The sequence below is a fragment of the Equus przewalskii genome, chromosome 11, assembly GCF_037783145.1.
Source record: "Equus przewalskii isolate Varuska chromosome 11, EquPr2, whole genome shotgun sequence".
NCBI lineage: Eukaryota > Metazoa > Chordata > Mammalia > Perissodactyla > Equidae > Equus > Equus przewalskii.
The window spans coordinates 14,592,791-14,618,945 of NC_091841.1; the positions used below are offsets into that span (position 1 = coordinate 14,592,791).

A 26,155-nucleotide genomic window follows, 5' to 3' on the forward strand; every position below is an offset into this window, starting at 1 on the left:
ATCTATTCTGTAAAGCAAGTGATATTCATGAAAATTAAAAGAAAAAATAAATGGTTTAATATATAAAAATGTGAAACAAAACAACTATGGAGACATCAACAATTTCCAGGTGTGTGCTATTCAAGGAAAAAAAACTTTGACTTTCTGACAATGTGGAATTATAATGATAGCGCTCTCTGCTTATATTTTGCTTTGATACGTCTCTGGCTATGGAAGCAGTGTAGGGCCTGGGCCTAACTTGTTCAGCAGAAACCCGCAGGCCCATTGCAACCATGTGTACTTCTGGCTCCTTTCTGGACAGGCAGCCCAGCTATGAAGATTTGTAAGGATCTGGGCCTGGTCAGCCTGGATCCTCCCTTATCCCACCAGAACATTGCATCTTACAGGACACAAAGCCCCTCCATGTGAGTTACTGTTCCTGGGAATGCTGGTTGTACCAACGACAGCCCTTTGGCAAGCATGCAGCCTTTGTTCCTCTGCCTACTTAAGCAAGCATCTATTAGGGGCCGGGTGTGGGTGCACACTTCCGTCCGGCCACCACTGGACACTCTCCATGTAAGTAAGCCCCAATAAACCTACATGCCTCGCTCACAGTCTCTGGGTCATTTCTTTGGTCTCTCAGCAAGATATCCTGCCACCATAGCCCATCTGGGCTTGTGGCCTTACACCCAGCCTCATTGTGATTAACTGAATAGTCGTTGATTTAGATGCAAGGCACATTTTTATTAAACACCTCCACCGGGCCGAGCCAGTTATTTTGAGCTGCTCACTTGGTGTTCACAGTGATGCTTTAGTTTCCATATTCAACTGCCATGTATTCCTAGACATGATATATAAAAGGAACTTAAGAAGAAACTGAAAGGTGGAAAGAAGGCAGACTACCAGGGAACCTGGAACCCGAGGAACAACACAGTGGAATCAAGGGGTTAAGCTGTGTATAAGCAACCCTGCAAGAGTCAGAAACCACATTTACTCGTTGGTATTAAATTCTTTATGTCTAGACAAAATTTATGAGAATTTAATGTCTTTGTTAAATATAAAGCCTTGAAAGAAATCTCTGTATTGTTCTATTTACAAATCATTTTTTAATAAGTCCATAATTTTTATAGAATCAACGTTGGCCGTAATAGCCAAGGAATAATTCCATGGAGAGGTGAGTTTTAAAAATGCCAACATTTTCTATGACAGAATAAAACCTGAAATTTTACTTTGTCTCCTATATGGTTGACTGATCTCTATTACTCTGAGTTATAAACCAATATATTGATACATGAATTATATAGACACATCTGATCACATAATTTGTTATTATTTCATGTATTATGTCATGCAAGTTTGTTGGGATTTAAAGAATATTATACAGAATATGTTAATACTTATCATCAAGGAACTAATAAAGGTAATATTGACTATAAATACAATAATATATATTGTATTTAATACATATATTGCATTTAATAATACTGTATTTAATATATATCGTATTTAATAACATAATAAATACTATACTTCTGCTCAAATATAAGAAATATCATATCCCCTTCGGAAGGGCATGCCCCCGATAGTTCCAGGGTATGCCACACACATATACTCAGTATTAGAATAGAACTCCTCCTGTTATATGATTCTGAGACCTTTCCATCTCATAGCATTCTCATTCAGCTCTCCAGTGATTACTTTTTCTCTAGGGAATCCTGAGATATATGTGAAACCAATTTGTCATCTCCTGTATGCTCCTTTCCCAGTGGTATGTTTCTCCAATTATAAAACCATATGCATGTGCAATTTGACACTTGGGAGTATTAGGATTATTGTGGGTCTTTATTTAAAGAATCAGATTATTTCTTATTCTAAAGATAATAACATTCAACTCTCATCTTCAAACTTTTCAATTAATATTCTTTTTCTTTCATGTTTTCAGGATCTCTTTCAGTGACAAACTGTGTAGGTTGATTAGCGAACTTTCTTTTCAGGATGTTGATAGATATTCTTGAGATGTATGGTGGTCCTTTTATCTGTCTAATCACTGTGGTGGGCAGCCCTTGGACGTTTACATGAATCAAAGGGATGCTTAATATATTGTACATCTTTGGGGAGGTTTTTTCAAATCTTAGTCCATATGAATGGCACATCCTAAAATAACATGATGCCTAACTTTCACAACTGCATGCGGCATTAATCTTTTCCCTACTGTATCACTTAGGAATGCTTTTCCCATTTAATGTGTCACTCAACAAATACTGGTTCAAGGAAGAGGACAATTAAAAATAAATGATCACCTGTTGGGCCTCATGTCTTTCACTGTTTCAGTAACTCAACAATATTGGAATCAATATATTCTCTTGTCCTCAAATTAATTTCTAAAATGGCTGAAGCTCATATAAAAAGTTCCTTCAAATTCTGAGAAGCAGAAAGTGATGGAGAATGAATATTCCTTACACAGACCTGTCTTTTTTGGGAAAGAACATTTATATCTTATATTGTCCCTGGTAGAATTTTTCCTACAAATCATTAGCAATTGATATTTGAATTTTTTGTAATTCTGATTCTTCTCAATTTTCATTTCTTAAAGACAACTGAACTTCTTAGAACAGAAATTGTTTCTTAAAATGGGAACCTCGTTGTTTATTTCTTTTTCAGCATATTTCTGATGACCTAATGGCAATTCCTGCCCATTCCCCAATTTATTATAGGTCTACTCAGACTTTGCCTTGCATTCACTTTGTTATGGCTTTTTATTTGAGCAAATAACTCATGCAAAATGGTCTAATTCATTTATATTTCTGTGACTCAATTTATCTATTTTTAATTAATTATATCTTTCTTGAATTCACTTTCTGTGCCAGACATGCACTTCACTGCTTTTGTTTTTTGTTTTTTTTTTTAATCTCTCTCTTGCTTCTCCTCTTCCAATATGTTATCTACCAAAGTGACGTTTTACTCTCTGTCATCTCTGGGATGACATCAGCAAAGCATAAAAAAGGCATAAGAGACAATATAGGGTACTTATTAAGAGCATGAATCCTCAAGCATGAACTAAACCACCTGTCTTTTAAACCTGGCTCTAACACCTAATACGTTTGTGGATTCTAACAATTTACTTACCGTCTCTGAATCATCATTTTATAATGAGAAAAATGGAAATTTTAATTGAACCTGTCTCACACAGACTTTCTGATGACTAAATTCATCAAGACATGAGGAATGTCTGTCATATAGTACTCAAAAGTGTCAGAAATTATTACCTGGTAGTCTTTATGACCATTGCAAATATTCCTTTTAACTGCATCAACATTTTCATAATATTTACCTCCTATGTCACTGTATCATGCACATTTTTTGTACTTTGAAACTTTTTAGAGAAGTTTTAACTTGACAGGAAAATTAAGAACAGATGTTTCCCATAAACTCCATGCCCCTACACTTGCATAGAGTCCCCCATCCCATTATCCATGCCCCCCGCCAGAGTGGCACGTTTGTTACAGCTGATGAACCTTCATTGATGCATCATTCTCAGCAGAACTCCATAGTTGGCATTAGCGTTCACTCCTGGTATTGTACATTCTATGGGTTTGGACAAATATATAATGACTTGTATCCACCATTATAATTTCATACAAAGTAGATTCACTGCTTTAAAAATCCTCTGTACTCCTCCTATTTGTCCTTTCCTCTGCCCCAACTCCTGTCAACCACTGACTTTTTTACCGTCTCCATAATTTTGCCTTTTCTAGAATGTCATAGACTTAGAATCATACAGTATGCAGCCTTTTCATATTGGCTTCCTTCACTTAGACGCATGCATTTAAGGTTCCATTTTATCTTTTCAAAGCTTAATAGCTCATTTCTTTTTAGTGCTAAATAGCATTCCATTTTCTAGATGTACCATGGTTATTTACTCATACACCTACTGAAGAACATCTTGGTTATGCTGTATCATGCACTTCATAAATTTTATTTCAATAAAATATTTTTATTAAATGTCCATTGGCTAAACAGAGAATATTGATTCATCATGGTGAACAGAGCAAATATTGTAGACTAATAGTTTCAGTGAAATCCCAGCAATATTAAGATCAATGAAAGTAAGAAAAAGAGAAATTTAAAAAATGAAAGCAAGCATATGGGGAAATGTGGATAGTGAGTTGGAGCAATAGTTAAGCACTGAAAGTCAATTAAAATACAGTGCGTAGTCAATATTGATGAAAATTGGGAAGCATCAACCTAAGCAGAGAGGCAACATAATTAATTCAACACAGAATAATCCTCTTACCCAAATAAAACAACTGGAACATAATTTTTAAGCATGGATAACTATGTTCTCTCAAAAAGAAAAGGAAATGTTAGAATCTTCTAAACCAAACACCCGATATTAAGCAAGCTAACCACTTTCAAGGGGGAGTACAAACTTGGGAGATTCTGAGTGCCCTGAGCAAACTAATACAATTGAATACTTCAAGTTATCAGATGTCACAGAACAGTCAATATTAAGCATAATTCTAAAGTATAGCAAGGAAGAGTATGAAGGCTAAAACAGAAGGAAAAGACAAGACTTACACATACAGGTGCACACACAAACACACACAGATTCTATAATTTTATTCTTCTAGGTGAGGAAATCACCAGAATCGTTGACAACTATTTTTGTCTGCATCCACTCTGTCTACTGTCTACAGTCTACTGTATTGTAACATCTACTTAACTTATATATTTAATCTCTCTTTCTTTCTCAAAGAAGTCCAATATTTTTACTATCTTGGGCATTAATCTAACTCCAGGAACTACACATGCCTGGAATAGAGAAGAAAAACTATAAATATATGTTGAACTCTTTTGTGCTTGCTGTTTCTTTCGGAGGCACATAGAGGAAACATTAAATCTCATAACCTAATGTACAGAAATCACATTGTGCATTAACTTTAAGCAAAAAGATTGCATAGATTTTTCCACATCCTTTTTAGTGAATATTTTACATCATTGTTCCTCAAGCTATAGATCAAAGGATTCAACATGGGGATAATGAAGGTGTAAAATATGGAAGCGACTATATCAGTGTCAAAGGCATGACTGGATTTGGGCTGCACATACATAAATATCAAAGTTCCATAAAATACTATGACCACAATCAAGTGGGATCCACAGGTAGAAAAAGCCTTGTACCAACCCTCAGCAGAGTTCATCCTGAGAATGGCTACAAGGATGAGTAGGTAGCCATTCACAAGAACTATCTCAAGGGATGAAATTAAATCAAAACCAGCTAAAATCAGAATAATCATTTCAGTTTCATGCGTATTTGAGCAGAGCAAAGATAACAAAGGGAAACAGTCACAGTAGAAGTGATGGATGACGTTGTAGCCACAGAAGTATAAATTAAAAATCTTTACAGTGACCAAAAGAGAAACAAATGTGCTGTAGAGATATGGAATTGCCACCAGCACATGGCATACCCTTTGTGACATGTTAACTGTGTAGAGCAGAAGGTTACAGATGGCCACGTAGCGATCATAGGACATCACTGACAGAATAAAGAATTCACTAATAATGAACATAAGAAAGAAAGCTAGTTGTATAGCACAAAAATAATAAGATATTGTATTTTTATCCTGAACAAAATTTACTAACATTTTGGGTCCTACAGTTGTTGAATAACCAAGATCAGTAAAAGCCAGGTGTCTGAGAAAAAAGTACATGGGTGTTTGTAGCCTGGAGTCCATCTTGGTGAGGATGACCATGCCCAAGTTGCCCACCACTGAGATCACATATATGGTGAGGAAGAGCCCAAATAATGGAGCCTGCACCTCAGGTTTGTCTGTGATCCCCATTAAAATGAATTCATTTAACATTGTTAGATTTTGTGTTTCCATGCAGGTTTCTCTGTAAGGTAAAGAAAAAGAGAAGCTTTTTTTCTCACAACCTTTATCATTTTGTGTAAAAATCATATTGCTTTTTCATAGTAACATCTTTGTTGAATACTAATTGCTATTTTTTTAAAGCTATGCTCTTTGAAATAATTATAGCTGATTTCTGTCAGACCCCACTTGAAAGTGAAGAATCTGCTGAACATTGTACCATTATTATAAAACTGGGTACCTAAATGTCTGTTAATATCCAAATAATACTTCTCACATCTCAGTGTGGGTGAAAATCCACTTTTAACTCATCAAATGATCTGGAAAGAATCATATTTATACATTTATTTAAATTGTCATAAAATATTAAATTATACTGAGAGGGTCACAAAAAAGAGCCTAGAGCCACTAAGTAACTAAAAATGTGAAAGGATATCAAAAGGATATCGGTAACTTTAACTAAGTAACTAAAAATGTGAAAGGATGTCAAAAGGATATCAGAAGACTGAATACGAGCAGCTTCTCAACTTTTCCAGTTTTTAAAAATTCATGCCTCTTTAGTTATGCTTCATTCATTCTAAATTTTGGCCTGTATTAGAGATATAATTAGTCTTATAAAATGAATATTTTATAAGCAATAGCATGATGATATTTCAAAGATGCTTTTGAGCATTTAGTCTGTCAACCTATGTGAAAATACTCAAAAAATTAAAATAAAAAGGAAAGGAGTCCTGTTCTTGCTCAAGCATATGGAGTAGTAGAAGGCAAAGGGAACTGAAGCAGAAATGGTTGCTTTTTGCTAGGGCTTTGCCATTTAATTAAAGTGGAACGTCGCATATGTCGCTGAAACATTGTCACTATTGGTAACTTAAGGCACCACATGAAATATTTTATCTTTTTACCTGTAAAGAAACAGCTGTCTTGGCTCTCTCGTGTGTTTCACTTGTGGCACACTGAGAACAATTTATGGATTTTTTTCACCTTTTGAAACTCTCCCTAAAGAGACATCAAGCAATTTGTTGATTACCCCTAAAGTATTTGAGAGCACAACAAAATGTCTGTAGGTTGTCCTTTAATTGTCAGGAACAATTGTATTCACTGTCTTTTCCTTCTCTCTTTCTTTCAGGTTTTCATTTCTGACTTCCTACTTTCTTTCCGCTATTTCCTTCCTTCCTTCCTTCCTTTCTTCTTAGCTTCCTCTTTTTTACTCTTGGTGAACTTTCCTTTTGTACCACAAATGACTCTTGTTTAAGATATTGTACCTATAGGGCATGATCATCAACAGTCTGCATTGCCACAGTGGGCTCCCCAAATGAGTCACCCAGTGTAGAAATGTTTAAAAATTGTCCTATTACATTATTTTAAAAGTTTTAGGGAATTAAAATAATACATTATGCAAATATGAGATGTTGCTTCCTTGATTTGTTCCTCATGTTGTTTTTACTCTTGCCTCAGGGACAGAAACTAGTTACTGTTCCTTCTCATTTCACTGTGAGTTTCTATCATCTATTTACCACTTCTCCTTTACTTTTGCTTTTTTCCTTTACTGCATATTGCACCATTTCAGTTATTCCATTCTGTGCAACCCCCACTCCAATATTGATTTATTCCATCACCACAAAGTTCCCTTTGGCTGTCCCTTCACAGCCACACCCTCTTCCTCCTCTTCTGCCACTGTTCCTAAGCCCTCATTATAGTTTTTGTCATTTAAAAAAGTTTTATAAATAATATTATATCATTTGTGATCTTTTGGGATTGGCTTTGTTCAAGCAACATAATTCTCCTGAGATGTGTTTGTGCTTTTACGTGTATAAATCATTTGTTACTTTATTGTTGGTGAGAGGTATTCCATGGTATTTATGATAAAATTTATCACATGAAATTTGTTTATATATGTATATATATTCTTCCTAAAGGAACAGGAACTTTCACACATTGTTGGTAGGAAAGTAAAATGGTATAAATATTTGAAAGCGATTTGATATAAGCACCAGTGTCTTAACATTTAGACATGCGTGTGACATAATATTTAACCATTCCATTCCCATGTATTTACCCAAGAAAAATGACAGCATATTTCCGTATAAGACTTGTATACAAATGTCCATAGTAACAGAAGTTTAGCACATGTCACTCCACAATATGTTGTTCGGACATATTGATTATTTTGAGCTAAAGATAGGAAAAACAAGAGGAGCAAGAAGGGAACTCTGAACTTTTTTTCCTAAAAGCAAGAGATAAAACTATCACATCACACATGCTCTCCTTATACCAGGAGAAAAGAAGCATTCCACCAGAGATGGAGACTTGAGGTCAAGAGAAATCTGTGCAAACACGTGGTTAAAATATCTTATATGCTGGGAGTCTCCGCATATACCATATATTTTAGTTACTTTTCTACACTCTCAGTTCAACCTAACATATGAACACTTAGGCTTAGCCACTTCTTTGGGTCTTCATTACTCTTGAGAGGACTCACACATACACACAAAAATTACTAAATAAAATATGCTTGCTTTTGTCCTGTTATCTGTCTTATGTCAGTTTAATTCTTAAGCCTGGCTAGAACCCCTAGTAAGTGTAAAGTAGAAATTTTTCTTTCCCTTCAGCTTTATTGAAGCTTTATTTGTAATGGCCAAAAACCAGAAACAGTCCAAATGTTCATCTACTGGAGAATGGAAAAATAGATTGTAGGATATACAAGCAAATGAATGTCACTAGCAATGGAAAGTAATGAATGATTCGTACACACAAAAATATAGATGCTCTCAAAAGAATTATGCTGAGTGAAGGACGCCAGAATAAAAGGACTAAATAATTTATAATTACATATTCAGAAGACATCTAAAAATGCAAAATCATCTATAGGTACTCAATGGAGATCAAATAGGAATTTCCAGAAAGTGCAAGAAAAGGGCATAAAAATACATGCAGTTGGAAAGGAAGAAATGAAATCTTTCCTATATTCAAATGATATATTGTCTAATAAAAAATTTCCACAAATCTGAAACTAAGTCTAGGAAAAAATATGAGTTCAGCAAAGTGTCATGAAACATGATTAAAAGACATACAGAAACCAACTAAAAAATAAAACTCTTTATATTCACCCCATATATAGTAAAATGTGTAGATAGAAACTAATAAAACATATATAAGATCTGTATGCTGAAAAGTACAAAATACTTACTAAAGAAATAAAAGAGCCCCACAAATTAGTAGACGTATTGAGTTTGTAGATTAGAAAACTCAACAGACTAAAGAAGTCAATTCTTTCCAAACTGATCTATAGATTTAATGCAAATCCAAATAAAATTCCAGCGAGATTTTTTGTAGAGGCTACTTTAAACTGAAATTTATATGAAGGGTCAAGGACCTAGCATGGGGAAAACAAATTTAAATTGTGGCTGAAATGAAGAAAATACTGTATTCTATGTTGAGGTTTAGAATACAGCCACAATAATCAAGACTGTGAGATACTGGTGGAAATACAAACACATAAATCAATGGAACAGAATAAACAACATAGAAATACACCTTGGCAAATAGTTCAACTAATTTCTCATAAAAATATGAAAGTAATTCAACAGGAGGAAGATAGCCTTTAAAAACGTTGCACTGATATAATTAGGAGCACAGAGGCAAAAAATAAACAATGTTGATCAAAATCTTATACAAAAATGAACAAATATGATAAAATTTATCTCACATATATATATAAACAGATATATAGATCTCATATTTATATATATACACATAGATGTATGTGTGTGTGTGTATATATATATATATACCTATGTGTATAAATATATATCTTACACACAATATATGATATATGGTGTTATCTCATTGAGGTTTTAAATTGAATTTCATTAATGGATAATGATGCTGAGCAACTTTTCTGTGCATATTTGCCATCTTTATATGTTATTTAGTAAAGAGATTATTCAGTTGTTTTGCCTATTCTTTATTATTATTAATATTATTAATATTGAGTTATGAGATCTCTGTATGTATTGTGGCACAAGCCCTTCATGAGATGCATTGCTTGAAGATATTGTCTCCCAGAATGTGCATTTGTTTTACATCCTTTTAAGAATATATTTTTAAAAGTAAAAGATTTAATGTTCATGTTGACCACTGTATCAAATTTTTATTTTATCAGTTTTACTTCTGGTGTTGAATCTAAGAAATCTTTACACAACCCAAGGTGAAGAATATTTTCTATTAGGTTTTCTTCTGAAATTTTTAGACTTTTAGGTATTGCATTTACATCTGTAATCCATTTTCTGTAAATCTTTGTATGAGTTATTGATCAATGTTCAATGTTTGCATATGTGTATCTAATTAGCTCATCATGATTTCTTAAAAAGTCTTTTCCCCACCAAATGACCTTTTTTTCTTTTGCTTTGTGGAAAATCCATTTTTCATATATACATGAGTCTATTTCTGGTCTATCATTATCATTTCATTGATGTGCACTCTTTTGATAACTGTAGCTTTAAAATAAAACTGGAATTTAGTGTTTGTCTTAGTGTTTGTATTACAACTTTATTCCTCTTTTTAAAGTTAATTCAGCTACACAAGATCTTTTGTGTTTCTTTATATATTTTAGTTTCAGATTCCCAATTCCTACCAAAAGATAAAACCTGCTTGGATTTTCATTGGGGTTGCATTGAATTTAGAGGTACATTTGGGGAAGTTTGAGATTTTAACAATATTAAATATTCCAGCAAATGAACATAGTTTATCTTTCATTTATTTAGGTCTCCTTTAATGTCTTTCAAAAATGTTTCTTAATTTTTATTGTATAGGCTTTTTATATTTTTTCAGATTTATTTTATGTATTTTAACCATTTTGATGCCTTTGTAACAGGTATTTAAAAATTTTACTTTAAATTTTTATTGGCAGTGTAGAGAAATAAAATTTTTGTATACTGATCTTTCTTTTGCCCCGTTGAATTCACTTTTTAGTTTAGACTTTTTTTCCATAGGTTCCAGTAGATTGCTACCTGCACGATCATGTCGTCTACTAATAAATACAGTTTTACTTCCTCCTTTCCCAAGTGAATACTTTCTATTTTTTTTCTTTTCCATGTAGTGCTCGATACAACCTCCAGTACAAGTTGACTAGAATGAGGAAGAAGATCCTACTCATCTCGCTCCTAATCTTAGTGAAAATGTATTTGATTTTTTAATATGCTACATGATGCTAGTTGTAGATTTTTCATTGGTGCCCTTTATCACTTTTACAAAGTCCCACTTACTACTTGTCTGGTCAAAATGTTTATTACTAGCAGATGTTGACACTTTAAAATGATCTGTCAGCTATATTTATTAAGATGTCAATTTTTTTGTCCTTTTTAGTTTCTTAATATGATTGCATTTTTGAATATTAAACCAACTGTACATTTTTGGAGTAAACATAGCATGGTGCATTCTTGTATTTACATATTGCTAGATTAAATTTACTAAAATTTTTGTCAGAATTGTTGCATAAATTGTCTTGACTGATATTGCTCTGTTGTTTTCTTTTCTTATAATGCCTTTGGCTGCTCTTGATTATATTACACTCATAAGAACCAACATTGAGGAAAGTCACCTTATAAAGAGGCAACAAACCTTATTCAACATAGAGTAGACTTTTTTTGCAAAGAAACAAAAACAATTATAGTGTGAACTTTAAACAAGAAGTATTCTAGGTTATCAGAAAGATAAGGAGGTGTAACAATCTATTAGACAAAAACAAGGAGTTCAGAATCAAGACCCTAATAAATTATAAAAAAAAAAAAAAATTGGAAGCTTCCATGGCAAGCTTCAAGAAATTTTTTTCTCCAGTTTTATTGAAATATAATTGGCATATAACGTTGCGTAAGTTAAAGGTGTATAGTGTGTTGATTTGCTACATACATACTGTAGTATGATTAGAATTTAGCATTATCTAACATCTCCGTCACTTCACATTTACTATTTTTTTGTTGTCAGAAGATTTATTTACTCTCTTAATAACTTTCAAGTATTAAATACAGCATTGTTAACTATAATCAAGGAAATGTATCCTAATTGGTATATCCTCTTGTATAGAGAAATGGACTGATTCAGAAAATCCTATGAGTTACTAAATTGCTGAGTATGCTGAGTTAATAGACTTTCTAGGGCTCACATATGAAAGCAACTGTGCTGATGAGAAAAGAGCACGACCCTAAGATCGCCCATGTGGTATGGGAGCATCTGAGCAAATTCACATGGCGGATGACTTTAAATCATTGTACTACACTGAGCCTCCTTGAAACCACAATGTTTGAGTTTAATACATGCCATAGAAGAGTATGAAGCCTAAAACAGAAGGATGTGCTTACGCAAACACACACAAAGACATGCACAAACACACACATAGACACTGGGAAATTTATTCTAATAGTTGAGAATAACACGAGTCATTTTAGTGTCCCTTCTCTGCCAACTATTCTCCCTTACTCCCACGCAGCATGCCCATTCTCTTTATCTTGTCCTATGTGTCCTAACCATTCTACTGTGCTGTAAAATTTACTTAATTCTAATCTTCTATTTCACCTCTTTCCCAGAAAGAAGCAAAGATTTTTACTGTTCTTCTCACCAATATATTTACAGCACTTAGTGTGACTGGCACATAGAAGATATTATCTAAATATATGATATACTTTTTTGTATTTGCTTTCCTTCTGAAAGCACACAAAACAAGGCTTAAAATATGAACCTAGTTTATAGAAATCACGTTGGACATTGAACCTTAAGTAAACATATTGAATAGTTTTTTCCACATCCTTTGTAAAGCATATTTGACATCTTTGTTCCTCAAGCTATAGATCCAGGGATTCAATGTGGGCATAATGAGGGTGTAACATATGTAAGCCACTTTATCAGTGTCAAAGGAATGACTGGACTTAAACATTAAAGGTTCATAAAACACTGTGACCACTGTCAGGTGGGAACTACAGATAGAAACACACTTGTGCCTAACCTCAGCAGAGTTCATCCTGAGAATGGCTACAAAGATGAACAGGTAAGACAAGAATTATCAGAAGTGAGAAAATCAAATTAAAAGCTGAGAAAATCAGAATAGTCAATTCAATTAGTTGTGTTTGAGAAGAGAAAAGATAACAAGGGAAGACTGTCACAGTAGATATGTCTGATGACATTATACCCACAGAAGAATAAATTAAAAATCTTTACATTGACTACAAGAGAATCAAATGTGCTATAGAGATATGGGATTGCCACCAGTTCCTGACATAGCCTTTGGGGCATGATGACTGTGTAGAGCAGAGGGTCACAGATGGCCACATAGTGGTCATAGGACATTGCTGATAGAATAAAAAGTTCACTAATAATGAACATGATGAAAAAAGCCAGCCGTGTGGCACAAGTATAATAATATATTGTATTTTGATCCACAGCAAAATTTAGTAACATTTTAGGTGCTTCCAGTTGTTGAATAACCAAAATCAATAAAAGTCATGTATCTGAGAAAAAAGTACATGGTTGTTTGTAGCCTGGAGTCCATCTTGGTGAGGATGACCGTGCTAGGTTACCCACCACTGAGATCATGTTGATGGTGAGGAAGATCCCAAATAATGGAGCCTGCAGCTCTGGGTGATCTATGATTCCCATGAGAATGAATTTGTTCAGCACTGTGCGATTTTTTTTCCATCCAGGTTGATCAGAAAACCTATTCTGGGTAGAGATGTCAGCATACTCAATAGCTTTCATGTAGTATAATATGGTAATTTTTTAATATGCAAAGTTGCTATAAATAAAATAAATCCAAATTTACCATTAAGACTCTGATAAAATAATCCACTCCCTGCAAATAAACCATATGTATTTAATAATAGAAACCGAAGTAGAGATATAATTGGTGATAGAGAGAGATTTGTCATTTTCAGCTGGGGAAGCTTTGTGCCCCAAAAGACATTTGATAATATTTGGAGGAATTTTAGTTGCCACAGCTGAAAGAGGGATCCTACTGGCATCTAATGGTTAAAGTCCAGTGATGCTGCTACTTATATTCCTATATTAGGGTAGCCCCCCTCAACAAAGAGTTTTACAGTTCAAAATATCAACAGTGCCAACGTTGGCAAACCCTCATATATGTATAGATATAGACATAAATATAGATATAAGTGTAATAAAGCAAAAATGAATAAAAATGATACAAATTGCAACTGGTAGTTTTAGAGGTGACAAACTTTTTGTTTTGTCTTTTATATAATGACAATAGCATAATTACACTTACAAAATTAGAATTACATAATATGACATGATAAATCTGTTAATTATATCACAAAATTTTAAAATGCAAATTCCAGTTATGTGTGGAAATATTTAGAAGCCCCTGCTTTAAAGCATATTCATGTGAAGGCCCTTATGCCTTCAGATGGGACAGGATGAAATTAATGTGTTGACCAGTATTGGACAGAGGTGTAAAAAGAAGAAAATTCTGAGAGATTATAGTAGATTATTTTTCTTTACATAGGGAAACATCTCATGAAATATACATAGGTTAATATCCTCACTACTACACCTAAATTTTTGTTGTATATAAAGCAGTACTGTGGATAAATGTTGTAAATTATCTTAATCTCTTTATTCACACCAGCAAAATAAACTGTTTCTCGTACGGTTGTTGGGAAGATAAGTGAGAATTATACATTTCACTGTGTTTGTGGTACCTGGAAATATCCCTTAATGTCAAGTACATAGGATTCTTTGTGTGTGTTTGTTTTAATTTCTTGGTGGAGAGAGTGAGTTACCTGAAATGGATTATTTTAGATATGTACGTATAAACTCTTTCTGTATGACTTAACTTCTTTGTCAGGGTTATGAGGATGCATAGATGGAGTGGTGTGTTGTCCAGGTAACTGTCCTCAGTACCCCTCCACCATGACCCAGCTCCGTGACTACAACTTGACTATCAATGTGCTCTTCTTTTGGATAATTTATCTTCTACTTTACTTAAGATATTTAACATACATTTATCTTAAAACTAACATATTTCTAGAGATCTGGAAGCCCAGCCAGAGGCAGTGCCCCTTCACAGAGATTGAGCACTAAATTGACAACTGAAGGGCTAAGGTTTGGTATTTAGCCTCTTGGAGAAGTGCTGTCAGGATGGCTGGGTTGCCTAGGTAATGGTTCCTGCGACTTCATCTAGAGGCTATGACAAAAAGTGAAGAGTCATGCCCCTTCTTGGCTACTATGAATTTTGCTGACACAAAGAATGTCCTTTCTCTGGTGTTGGGTAAATCCTAGGAACTTGCATCTTTCTTGTATTAGCTTGAGAAACTGCTGTCAACTTGTTGGGGTAAAAATCTGACTAGAAATTTTGGGGAATTTAAATATCAGTCAGGATTCACTTCTTACCTTTGTCTTAAACAAGTACATTTTTTAATCAAAGGATTCCAATAAAATACTTTAAAGAAAATTAAAAAAAACTAACATATTTCCTCTTCCCCAGGTGCATTTTTATTATAACTGATGAATACTACCTTGTTTGTAACACAAAGATATGTTTTGTGATGGATGAACCTAGAATAGTATGAAGACATAAGCAAATTGAGCAAAAGTGAGGTCACTGGAATCAGTTTCATATAATAATGTTTCACATACATTCTTTTTGGATAAAGAGATTTTCTACTTTAAAGAAAAAAATAGGTTTAAAATCACTATATTACACAATAGCGTGCTGGAAGATAAAATACACAGATTATAAATTCTGGGATGTTATTTGAAGACTGTCTGTACATTAAGGTCACAAAGAACTTCTCTACACATTTAATTTAATGCAGACGTCCATAAGTATAATGAAATAAATACATATGTGAATGTGCCTAATAAACCACCAAGCTTAAAACATAGCAGAGTAGAATGAGGATGGCAGGCTAAGGTAAAAGAATTAGTGTTTTAAAAAATTGTGAGTATAAATATTTCCGCAAAAAAAGAAATGCATACATACATACTTAAAAAGAATTGATCCTGATTACAAGGAAAATAACAGTGTCAGGAGTCTCTGAGTGAGCTCTAAAAAAGCAAATAGAAAAATCTTTATAACATTAAATTACTAATCTTTATAACATAAACATTAAATTATAAAGGTTTTTACAGGAAATCTATACTTTCTCACATAAATCATTGGTTAGAAGTTTGTGAGCTTCTGACATCCTACCCTGTCCCATGTACTTACCCTTCTCATGTCAGAAATACTGAACATATTTCCATGTTTGGAAAAAATATTTTAAATCAATGGAATACGAAGCAGTATAAATCTTGTTTACGTGCAATGATGAAAAGCTAAAGAAAACAAAGCACATTGGGAAGCGCTGAATTCCTGGACGATGACGGAGGATAGACGGGCTTTCTCTCACCAGCTTTAGACGTCTACAGAATGCATCAAACCACCTTTTCATTGTGCACTATCTGGATTATCAGATTACTTTCTAAAGCTATACTCTTTGAAAAATTACATCAGCTTTCTGCCAGATCCCACTGGAAACTGAACACGCTGTCCATTGTACCATCACCATAAGACTGGGTACTTGAAAGTCTCCTAACCTCTAAAAATTGCTTTTCACATCTCAGTGTAAGGTGGAAATTTCCTTTTCATTCATCAAGAGATCAGAAAAAAATTCACATTTATACATTGAATTAAATATATATTAATTATTACAATATTTTTGAGAAAGGAATAAGAAAAGCCTAGCGTCGCTAAAGGACTAAGGATTTAGAAAGTTTTCAGACTAGAAACTTAATACTTGAAGCTTCATAATTCTGCCATATCTGTATATTTTTCTATTCCTGGCTCCTTAGTTAGGCTTTATTTTCTTTATTTTTGGCCTCAAATATTCATGTGATTAAGTATTTGTAAAAACATAAATATTACATGTCATATGGCATTGACATTTCAAATATTCTTAATAGTATTTCTGAAAATGTTTTAACAATTAATCTGAAGAGAAAGAAGAGCAGTCCTATTCAGCTCATGCGTTATCATAGCAGAATGCACACGGAAGTGAATCAGAAATCTCAATATTTTGTTATGCTTTGCCATAGAATAAAGGTGTTCTTGCTGATGTCACTCAAACTATTCAGATATTGGTAAAATATGGCACCACGTGAAATATTCTGTTTACCTGTCATGAAACCTCTGTTTTGGATCCTGCATGTGTTTCATAACATGGAATAGTGAGAACAATTTATGGATTGTTTTTCACCCTCTGAGACTCTCCCTTTGGAGAGGCCAAACAATTCCATGATTGTCCCTGAAGTATTCGAAAGCTTAACAGAATGCAAAGGACAGCGTGTGTCTATTAATAGCCCAGAATAACTTATATTTATGAGCAAGTGAGCTAGATTCATTTTTTTGTTTGTATATTATATTTCTACCTTTTACTCTTGATTAACTTTCTCTTTTTTTCCACTTTGATGACTAAACTTGTATCCACTTTGCTAGGCAATGGTGCCACTTCTTTGGTCAAACATCAGTCTAGATGTTGCTGTGAAGATATTTTTTCTATGTTATTAATGTTTGCATCAATAGATTTAGAGTACAGCCAATTACCCTCCGGAATGTGGGTGGGCCTCATCCAATCAGTTTAAGCCTTGAAGAGCAAAAACGGATATTCCCAAAGCAAAGGGAATTATACTCCAGACAGCAATATCTACAATATAGAAATTCTATCTTATTTTCTCACCTTTGTACTCAAGACCGCAGTTATCAACTCTTACAGTGCCAGCCTGCCCACAGATTTCTGCCTTAACAGCCGTTACAGTTGCATGACCCAATTCCTTAACATCAATCTGTGTGTGTGTGTGTGTATGCATGCATGTGTGTGTATTCTCCTTTTGGTTTTGTGTCTGTGGATTAGCCTTATTAACACAACCACATAGAGAAATGGCTTAAATATATTTACTCAATACAACAAGCTTGTTAGTGTTCCTCTAGTTCTACAATGACTCCTCAAATAGATGACATGGGAGAGATGTATTTAAACATGGTCGTATTGAATTATTTAAAATATAAGTGAACTAAAAATAATATATTTTCTATATAAGGTGTTTGTTTTCTTCTTCTTTTTTTAATTGTTTTACTTTTGCTTTGGGACATTGGGAGAGAAATTAGTTACTCCTCTCTCTCATTCTCATTTCGTAGTGAATTGTCATCACCTGTTTAGGGCATCTCTTCACTATAGTTGCCTTTACTTTTAATTTTTTTGAAGAAGAAATTAGCCCTGCGCTAACATCCACTGCCAATCTTCCTCTTTTTGTTGAGGAAGATTGGCCCTGAGCTAACATCTATGCCCATCTTCCCCTACTTTATATGTGGGATGCCACCACAGCATGGCCTGATGAGCAGTGCTAGGTCTGCACCTAGGATCTGAACCAGTGAACCCCAGGCTGCTGAAGTGGAGCACACAAACTTAACCACTACCCCACCGGGCCAGCCCCTTGCCTTTATGTTTCAATATTTATTGTTTTTCCATATTGTCCAATAATCATTCCAATCCTTCTTGTCCACCTTCACACATATCCTACTCTGCTTGATATATACACATATTATCAATACTTTCTGCTAAAATGTATTTTTTATGTATATTTTACTATGTTATTTTGCTGTAAATTGTGTTATTGAATTTAATTCACTCTAATTATTTGTGATGAATCCATGTTGTGACATTTTTCTTATTTATTCATTACAGTCAATAAATATATTAAAATTTCATAGATCCATATTTTATTGATAGATATTTTGTTTGTAACCTTGGCTGTCACCAACACTACTAACGTTTGCAGTCCAATGAAAAATCTTGAGCTTGTCATGTTAATATGTTGTGAACAAATTCTCCATGTGAGACATATCAAATATCTGCTTGTGTGTGTGTCTATGTGGATATAGACATTGATATATCTATACTTACATCTACACACATATTCACACTTATGCACTCACAAAATTGAAAAATGTTGGTAATAGAATGTATAATACACCAGGTGATTTTGTTAAATATTTCAAGTTGATTTTATTAATACGTTCCTCCACCATTAAATTCATAAAGTTTCTTGGATCCTCACATCTGTGACCAGAGCCTAAATTATATTCTCTCTTGTTAATTGGTATTATTATAAGATACATGTTTCTGTTAATGACTTTTCTTCTTATGTTTGGTTTGGTTTCTTAGCATGTTTTCTAATTAAAACACTTTATTAAGGTATCACTAAAATAGACAGTGCATACACAAAGTCTAATACTTGATTAATTTGGACATATGTATGCATTGAAAAACAATTAAAACAATCACAATAATGAATTTATCTGCACCCCTAAGTTTCTTAGTGTCTATGCAGTACTTTCATTCTACTCCTTTCCCCACACTATCCCAGGCGTCTTTGATTTGCTTTTTTAACTTCTTTTTAAGTAATCATAGGTTTACAAGAAGTTCCAAAAAACAAAAAGACCACAGAGAATTCCCGTGCCCCACTTAGTTTCCCCAAGTGGTAATAAATGTCATAATAACAGTACATAAATACAGTAACAATATTACCACCATGAAATTAACATGGGGACGAGCCACTGACTTTGTTCAGATTTCACCAGTTTTGCATGCATTCATTTTTCTGTTTGCGTATATGTAATTTAAAGCAATTTTATCACATGTGTATATTTGTTTAACTCCCACAGCAGTCAACATACAGACCTGGTTCATCACCACAAAGTTCCCTCATGCCCTTCTTTGATAGTCATACCTCCTTCTAGTCTCTCATTCCCTAGTCTTTAGCAAACCACTAACCTAGTTTCCCATCGCTATAATTTTATCTTTTAAAGAATGTTTTATAAAGTAAATACCATTTGTAACCTTCTGCAATAAGCAGTTTTTATTCAACATAATTCTCTTGCGGTCCATGCATGCTTTTGTGGGTATCAATTGTTTGTTCCTTTATTATTGTTATGTTGTATTGGATGGTACTGATGATAGAGTTTGTTCAACCATTCACCCACTGAAAGACAACTGGGTTGTTTCCAGTTTTCAGCTATCACGAATAAAGCTTCTATAAAAATTTTCATAAAGATGATTATCTGAACATAAGTTTTCATTTCTCTAAGGTAAGTGTCCAAAAGTCTGATTGACAGGTTGTTTTAATTCTGGTGAAGTCCAGCTTATCCATGTTTACTTTTATGGATTGTGCTTTGATGTCATGTCTATAAACTCGCCACTAGACGTAGGTCCTAGATATAGATTTTCCCTACGTACTTGTCTGAATATTTTACAGTTTTACATTCTATATTTGTGTTCAATTTTGAGTTAGTTCACATTAGCTTGAGTTGTATAGGCTTAGATGAAGTTTATGTCTTTATTTGTTTTTCCTATATATGTCCAATTACTCCAGCGTCATTTTTAAAGAGGCTATCCTTTAATTGAATTATCTTTGTACCATCACGAGTTTATCAAACTTTTCAAAGATCTATTTCTGTGTTCTCAATACTGTTCCATTGATTTATGTTTCAATCTCTCCACCTCTACCACACAGTCTTGATTGCTGTAGCCACATGGTAAGTCTTAATGCGGAGTAGAGCATTTCCTTCCTTATTAGTCTACATTTTCAAATGTGTTTTAGTTATGCCAGGTCATTTTCCTCTCATATAAATTTTAGCATATGCTCAGCTATATCTGAAAAAACAATCTTACTGGAAGTTTAACAGGCCTTGCATTAAACTTATAGATCATTCTAGGAAGAACTGATATCTTTACTACATTTACTCTTCAAATTGATCATCTCAGTATGACTACGTATTCGTCCACATCTTTTTGGTTTTCTTTTTTTTTTGGTGGGGAAGATTGACACTGAGCTAACATCTAATCCCAATCTTCCTCGTTTTACTTGAAGAAGACTGTCACTGGGCTAACATCTGTGCCAAACGTCTTCTATTTTGTATGTGGGATGCAGCCACAGCATGGCTTGATGAGTGGTGCATTGGTTTGTGCAAGGGACCCACATCTGTGAACCCTGGACTGCCATAGTGGAGCACACAAACTTAACCACTACACTACTGGGCCAGCCCCAATTTTTCAGTTTTTAATATCTATAGAAAATATATAACTTTCTGAAATAACATATGTCTTCTTAATAATGATGCAGAGAATAACCTTTAAAATGATTGAAATATATTATTAATATTTGTAAATCTCGATATATTTTGTTCTTTCTTTGGTTTATCATTTGAAGGACAATCAAAAGGACTAGCAAAGTCTTATTTTAGTACCAGGATATTGAGTCATGTTCACTAGTTCATTTTCTAAAATCCAAATATTTGAAAATTTACCTTCTTCTGTTATAAAAGTCATAATTATTCACAAAAGATATTTTGGGGAAAACAGATAAGAAAATATATTAAATTCAAAAAGTTAATAATGTCAGCAGCCACCAATAGCTGATTAATATTTCACTGTATTTTTGGCTATTATACATTTTCTAGGAAACAAAAGTAATTTCTTATACGTATATACGTATAGTTCTTATTTTGGTTTATAATTTTTCTTAATTAAAAACTATAAATTTTTTAGTAATATTTATCCTCACATGATAATATACTAATATTTTTTATTTTAATGTCTTAATTTCATTCAAATTTGATTGACTACATAGAAAATTTTATTCCTTGATGTAGACAAGGAAAGAGTATAGTCCCTCTATGATGTAAATAAAGTTCTGTGAATGTTAAAATTCTAAAAGTAAGCAAAAAAACAAGGAGGAATTTAGTTAGGGATGGGAGGAAGTTTATTCAGAAGACTTGTATATAAATTGCTTCATATCATACTACAATTTTGCTAGAAATGTGTCATAGACAAATAATGGAATTGTCTCCTTCTACTTCCTAAAAGAGGAATTATCAAAACGATGCTTTTAAATAATGGATCCTAATCCAAAAATAATACACATCCATATGAACCAAATTTGAGAAAAGTCAGAAGTATGATTAATTTAATTTATCATAAAGTAGACCTCCTATGCAAAGATATAAAAACACTTAAAGCTTGCCTTTAAAACAGTAATTATTCTTGTTTTCCAGAGAAGCAGGGAAAAGTAAGAATCCATTACACAAAAACAGGCATTCAAGAATTGAGATAAAGCTGGTAAAAATATAAAAAGAAAATTTTGTGCAAACTTGAAAGCTTCTATGGGAGAACTCAAGAAATTTATCCTAATTGATATATCCACTATCATAGACAGATGGACTGATTTGGACACAATTAGATGCAGTGCAGACCTTCTGAGTTGCTGAAATGCTAAGTGTGTTGAGTTAATTGACTCTCTAGGGCTTATATGCGAAATAATGGGACGGATGAGAAAAGAACGGGATTCTAAGATTCCCATGTGGAATGGGGGCATTTGAGCAAATTCAGATGACTGTTGCCTTCAAGTCATCACACTACAATGAGCCTCCTTGAAACCACAACCAAGTTTGATTTTAACACTCCACACAGAAGAGTATGAAGGCTAAAACAGAAAAATGCTCTAACACAAAAACACACATGCACAATCACACAGAAAAACTTGAAAGTTTGTTCTAAATGTTGAGAACAACACAAGAGTCATATGAACTCCCCTTCTGTACCTACTATTCTTCCTCAATCCACAAAGCAAATCCATCTCCTTGCCTGCTTTTATGGTCTATAGCCCCCAACACATTCTATTGTTCTATAAAATTTACTAAATTAGTGTGCTTAAATTTTATCTCTCTCCTTCGAAGAAGACAAAGATTTTTACTGTTTTGTTCACTAATGTGTTTATAACACTTAGAAATGTGACTGGCTCAATGAATCCAATCTCTAAATATATGATGAACTTATTAGTGTTAACTTTTCCCTCTGAAAGCATAATGAACAAAGCTTAAAGTCATAACCTAACTTATAGGAATCACATTGAACAGTGAACCTTAAGAAAAGATATTACATAACTTTTCCACAGCTTGTTTACGGCATATTTAACATCTGTGTTCCTCAAACTATAGATCAAGGGATTCAACATGGGGATAATGAGCGTGTAAAATATGGAGGCCACTTTATCAGTGTCAAAGAAATGAGTGGACCTGGGCTGCGCGTATATAAATATCAAAGTCCCATAGAACACTGTGACCACTGTCAGGTGGGACCCACAGGTGGAAAAGGCCTTGCGCCTACCTTCAGCAGAGTTCATCCTGAGAACGGCTCTAAGAATGAGCGAGTAAGACACAAGAACTATAAGAAAGGATATCAAATCAAAACCTGCTAATATCAGAATAATCATTTCAATTTCACTTGTGTTTGAGCACAGTAAAGATAATAAGGGGAGACTGTCACAGTAGAAATGATGGATGACATTGTAGCCACAGAAGGACAAATTAAAAATCTTTATGGTGACTAGAAGAGAAACAAATGTGCTGTAAAGATATGGAATTGCTGCCAGCACCCTACACACCCTTTGTGACATGATGACTGTGTAGAGCAGAGGGCTGCAGATGGCCACATAGCGGTCATAGGACATTGCTGACAGAATGAAAAGTTCACTAAGAATGAACATGCTGAAGAAAGCCAGCTGTGTGGCACAAAAATAATAGGATATTGTATTATGATCCACAACAAAATTTACCAACATTTTGGGGCCCACAGTGCTTGAATAACCAAGATCAGTAAAAGCCAGGTGTCTGAGAAAGAAGTACATGGGTGTTTGTAGCCTGGAGTCTGTCTTGGTGAGGATGATCATGCCCAAGTTGCCCACCACCGAGATCACGTAGATGATGAGGAAGAGCCCAAATAATGGAGCCTGCAGCTCAGGATTGTCTGTGATCCCCATGAGAATGAATTCATTCAGCATTGTTTGATTATGTTTTTCCATCCCGGTTCATCAGAAAACCTATTCTGGATAGAGACATCAGCATAGGCAAAGTTTAGTATATAAAGTTAGCATAAATAAAATAAATTGAAATTTACCATTCATATTCTAATAAAATAATCCACCTCCTGCAAAAAAAACCCCCACAATATATATATTTGATAATAGAAACAGAAATAGGGGTAAAGTTGGAGATAGAGAGAGACTTGTAGTTTTCAATTGGGGGAACGGTCCCCAAAAGGTATTTGATGATTTTTGGAGGAATTTTATCTGTCACACCTGCATGAGGGGTGCTACTGGCATCTAATGGTTAGAGTCAAGAGATGTATCTATTTATCCTACATTATTAGGGTAGCAGCCCAAAACAAAGAAACATACAGCTCAAATGCCAATGGGTCAAGGTTGGCAAAACCTGATATATAATAATAGATTAGATACAGGCAGATGTCAATGTAGATAAAGAAAGCAAAAATTAAAAATTGTAAAAATTTTATGCATTAAGTTTCTAGGTGTTTGTTAAAATTTATTTGCCTTTTATGTAATGACAAATACATAGTTACATTTACAAAATTAAAGTTACATAATATGACAATACCTATGTTAATTACATAATAAAATTTTTAAAATTCGACTTACAATTATGTGTGGGAACATTTAGAAGCCCCTACATTAAAACATATTCCGGGGCCGGCCCGGTGGCTCAGCGGTTAAGTTTGCACATTCCACTTCTCGGCAGCCCTGGGTTCGCTGGCCCGGATCCCGGGTGCGGACATGGCACCACTTGGCGCACCGTGCTGTGGCAGGCGTCCCACATATAAAGCAGAGGAGATGGGCACGGATGTTAGCTCAGGGCCAGGCTTCCTCACCAAAACGCGGAGGACTGGCAGTAGTTAGATCAGGGCTAATCTTCCTCGAAAAAGATAAAAGAGGGAAAATGTATTCCTATGAAAGTCGTTGTGAATACAGATGGTACAGGATGAAGCAATTAACTAGTGAACAATCTTAGACAGAGGTGTATAAATAAGAAACTCTAAAAGATCACAGTAGAGTCTGTTTGTTTTTATATAGGGAAATAGTCGTAGGTTGATACAGTCTTTGCTATACCTATATTTGTGGTATTTACAAAGGAGTACCTTAGCAAATGATGTAAGATTTCTTAATATCTATACACATCAGCACAATCAACTGTTTCTTGGAGGGTTTTTGGGAAGAGGAGTGAGAATTAAATGTTTAATGTGTTTAGGGCTAATGGAAACATCCCTCAAATATCACATCAATATGGGTTATTTTGTGCGTTTGTTTTTACTGTTTTAAGTGGAGACAGTGTGTTGTCTGAAATGGATTATCTTTACACATGTACATATTCATTTTCTGTGTATGACTTAGCTTCTTCATCGGGGTATAACGACAAATAGATAAGCAGTGTGTTACCCAGTTTAACTGTCCCCAGTTTGTTCCTGCCTCCTGACCATGACCCAACTTCATGACTACAACTGCAACATCAGTGTGCTATTCTTTTAGATAAATTATCTTCTATATTTACCTAAAATATTTAATAAAAATTTACCTGAAACAACATTATTTCCTCCTCCCCAGGTGCATTTTCATCATAACTGACGTATACTAAGTTGTTTAAAACACATAAAGTATATTTTGCCATGGAGGAACCTAGGCTAGTATTAGGAAATAGAGCAAATTGAGAGAAAGAATAGGTTTTATATAATGAACTTTCATAAACATTCCCATTGGATAAAGATACCCCCTACAGAAAATCACTACATTACACAACATCATATTGGCAAGATAAAATACACACCATATATATATGTATATATATGCATATATGGATTTCATGATGTCATTTTAAGTCTGTCTGGACATTAAGGAAACAAAGAACTCCTCCATAGTAAGATATAACATTTAATGCAGACATAAATAAGTATAATGAAATAAAGACGAATAGAAACATCCCTAATAAGCCACCAATTAAGAAAAACGCCAGAGTAATAGAAGACTAAAATAAGAATGGCAAGCTAAGGTAAAAGAATTAGTGGTTCAAAAATTGTATCTATGCCTCCTTAAAAACAAAGAAAGAAAGAAAGAGAACTGATCTGGCTACAAGGAAAATAATATTGTCAAGAGTCTTTGAGTGAGTTCTAAGAAAGCAAATAGAAAAATACAGCATTTTAAACGTTAAATTATAAATGTATTTACAGGAAATCCACGTAAACATTGTTTATATAGTTATGAGCTTCTGACATCCTATCCTGTCCCCATGTACATACATTCACATGTCAGGAATACTGAACAACTGTTAGGAAAAATATTTTAAATCAAGGGAATAAGAAGCAATATAAATCTTGTTTAGGCTCAATGAAAAGCTAAAGAAAACAAATGACATTGGT

At 33.9% G+C, this 26,155-nt stretch overlaps 2 protein-coding genes and 1 pseudogene across 2 annotated transcripts; all 3 read right to left on the reverse strand.

The window, feature by feature from the left end:
- Positions 1-4,919: 4,919 nt before the first annotated feature.
- On the reverse strand, positions 4,920-5,864 carry LOC103542585 (olfactory receptor 8K3-like). The gene has a single exon (XM_070566015.1). The coding sequence runs from the start codon at positions 5,862-5,864 to the stop codon at positions 4,920-4,922; it is 945 nt and encodes a 314-aa protein (XP_070422116.1).
- Positions 5,865-12,615: 6,751 nt separating this feature from the next.
- Positions 12,616-13,595, reverse strand: LOC103542588 (olfactory receptor 8K3-like; annotated as a pseudogene).
- A 9,220-nt stretch (positions 13,596-22,815) lies between these two features.
- Positions 22,816-23,753, reverse strand: LOC103542589 (olfactory receptor 8K3-like). The gene is given in 2 exon segments (XM_008509525.2): positions 22,816-22,841; positions 22,844-23,753. Coding segments are annotated over 2 exon segments (936 nt in total).
- Between the last annotated feature and the right edge of the window lie 2,402 nt (positions 23,754-26,155).

Bases quoted from the DNA above. Each gene is read 5' to 3' on its own strand.
- LOC103542585 (XM_070566015.1), bottom strand. From the start codon at position 5,864: ATGGAAACACAAAATCTAACAATGTTAAATGAATTCATTTTAATGGGG.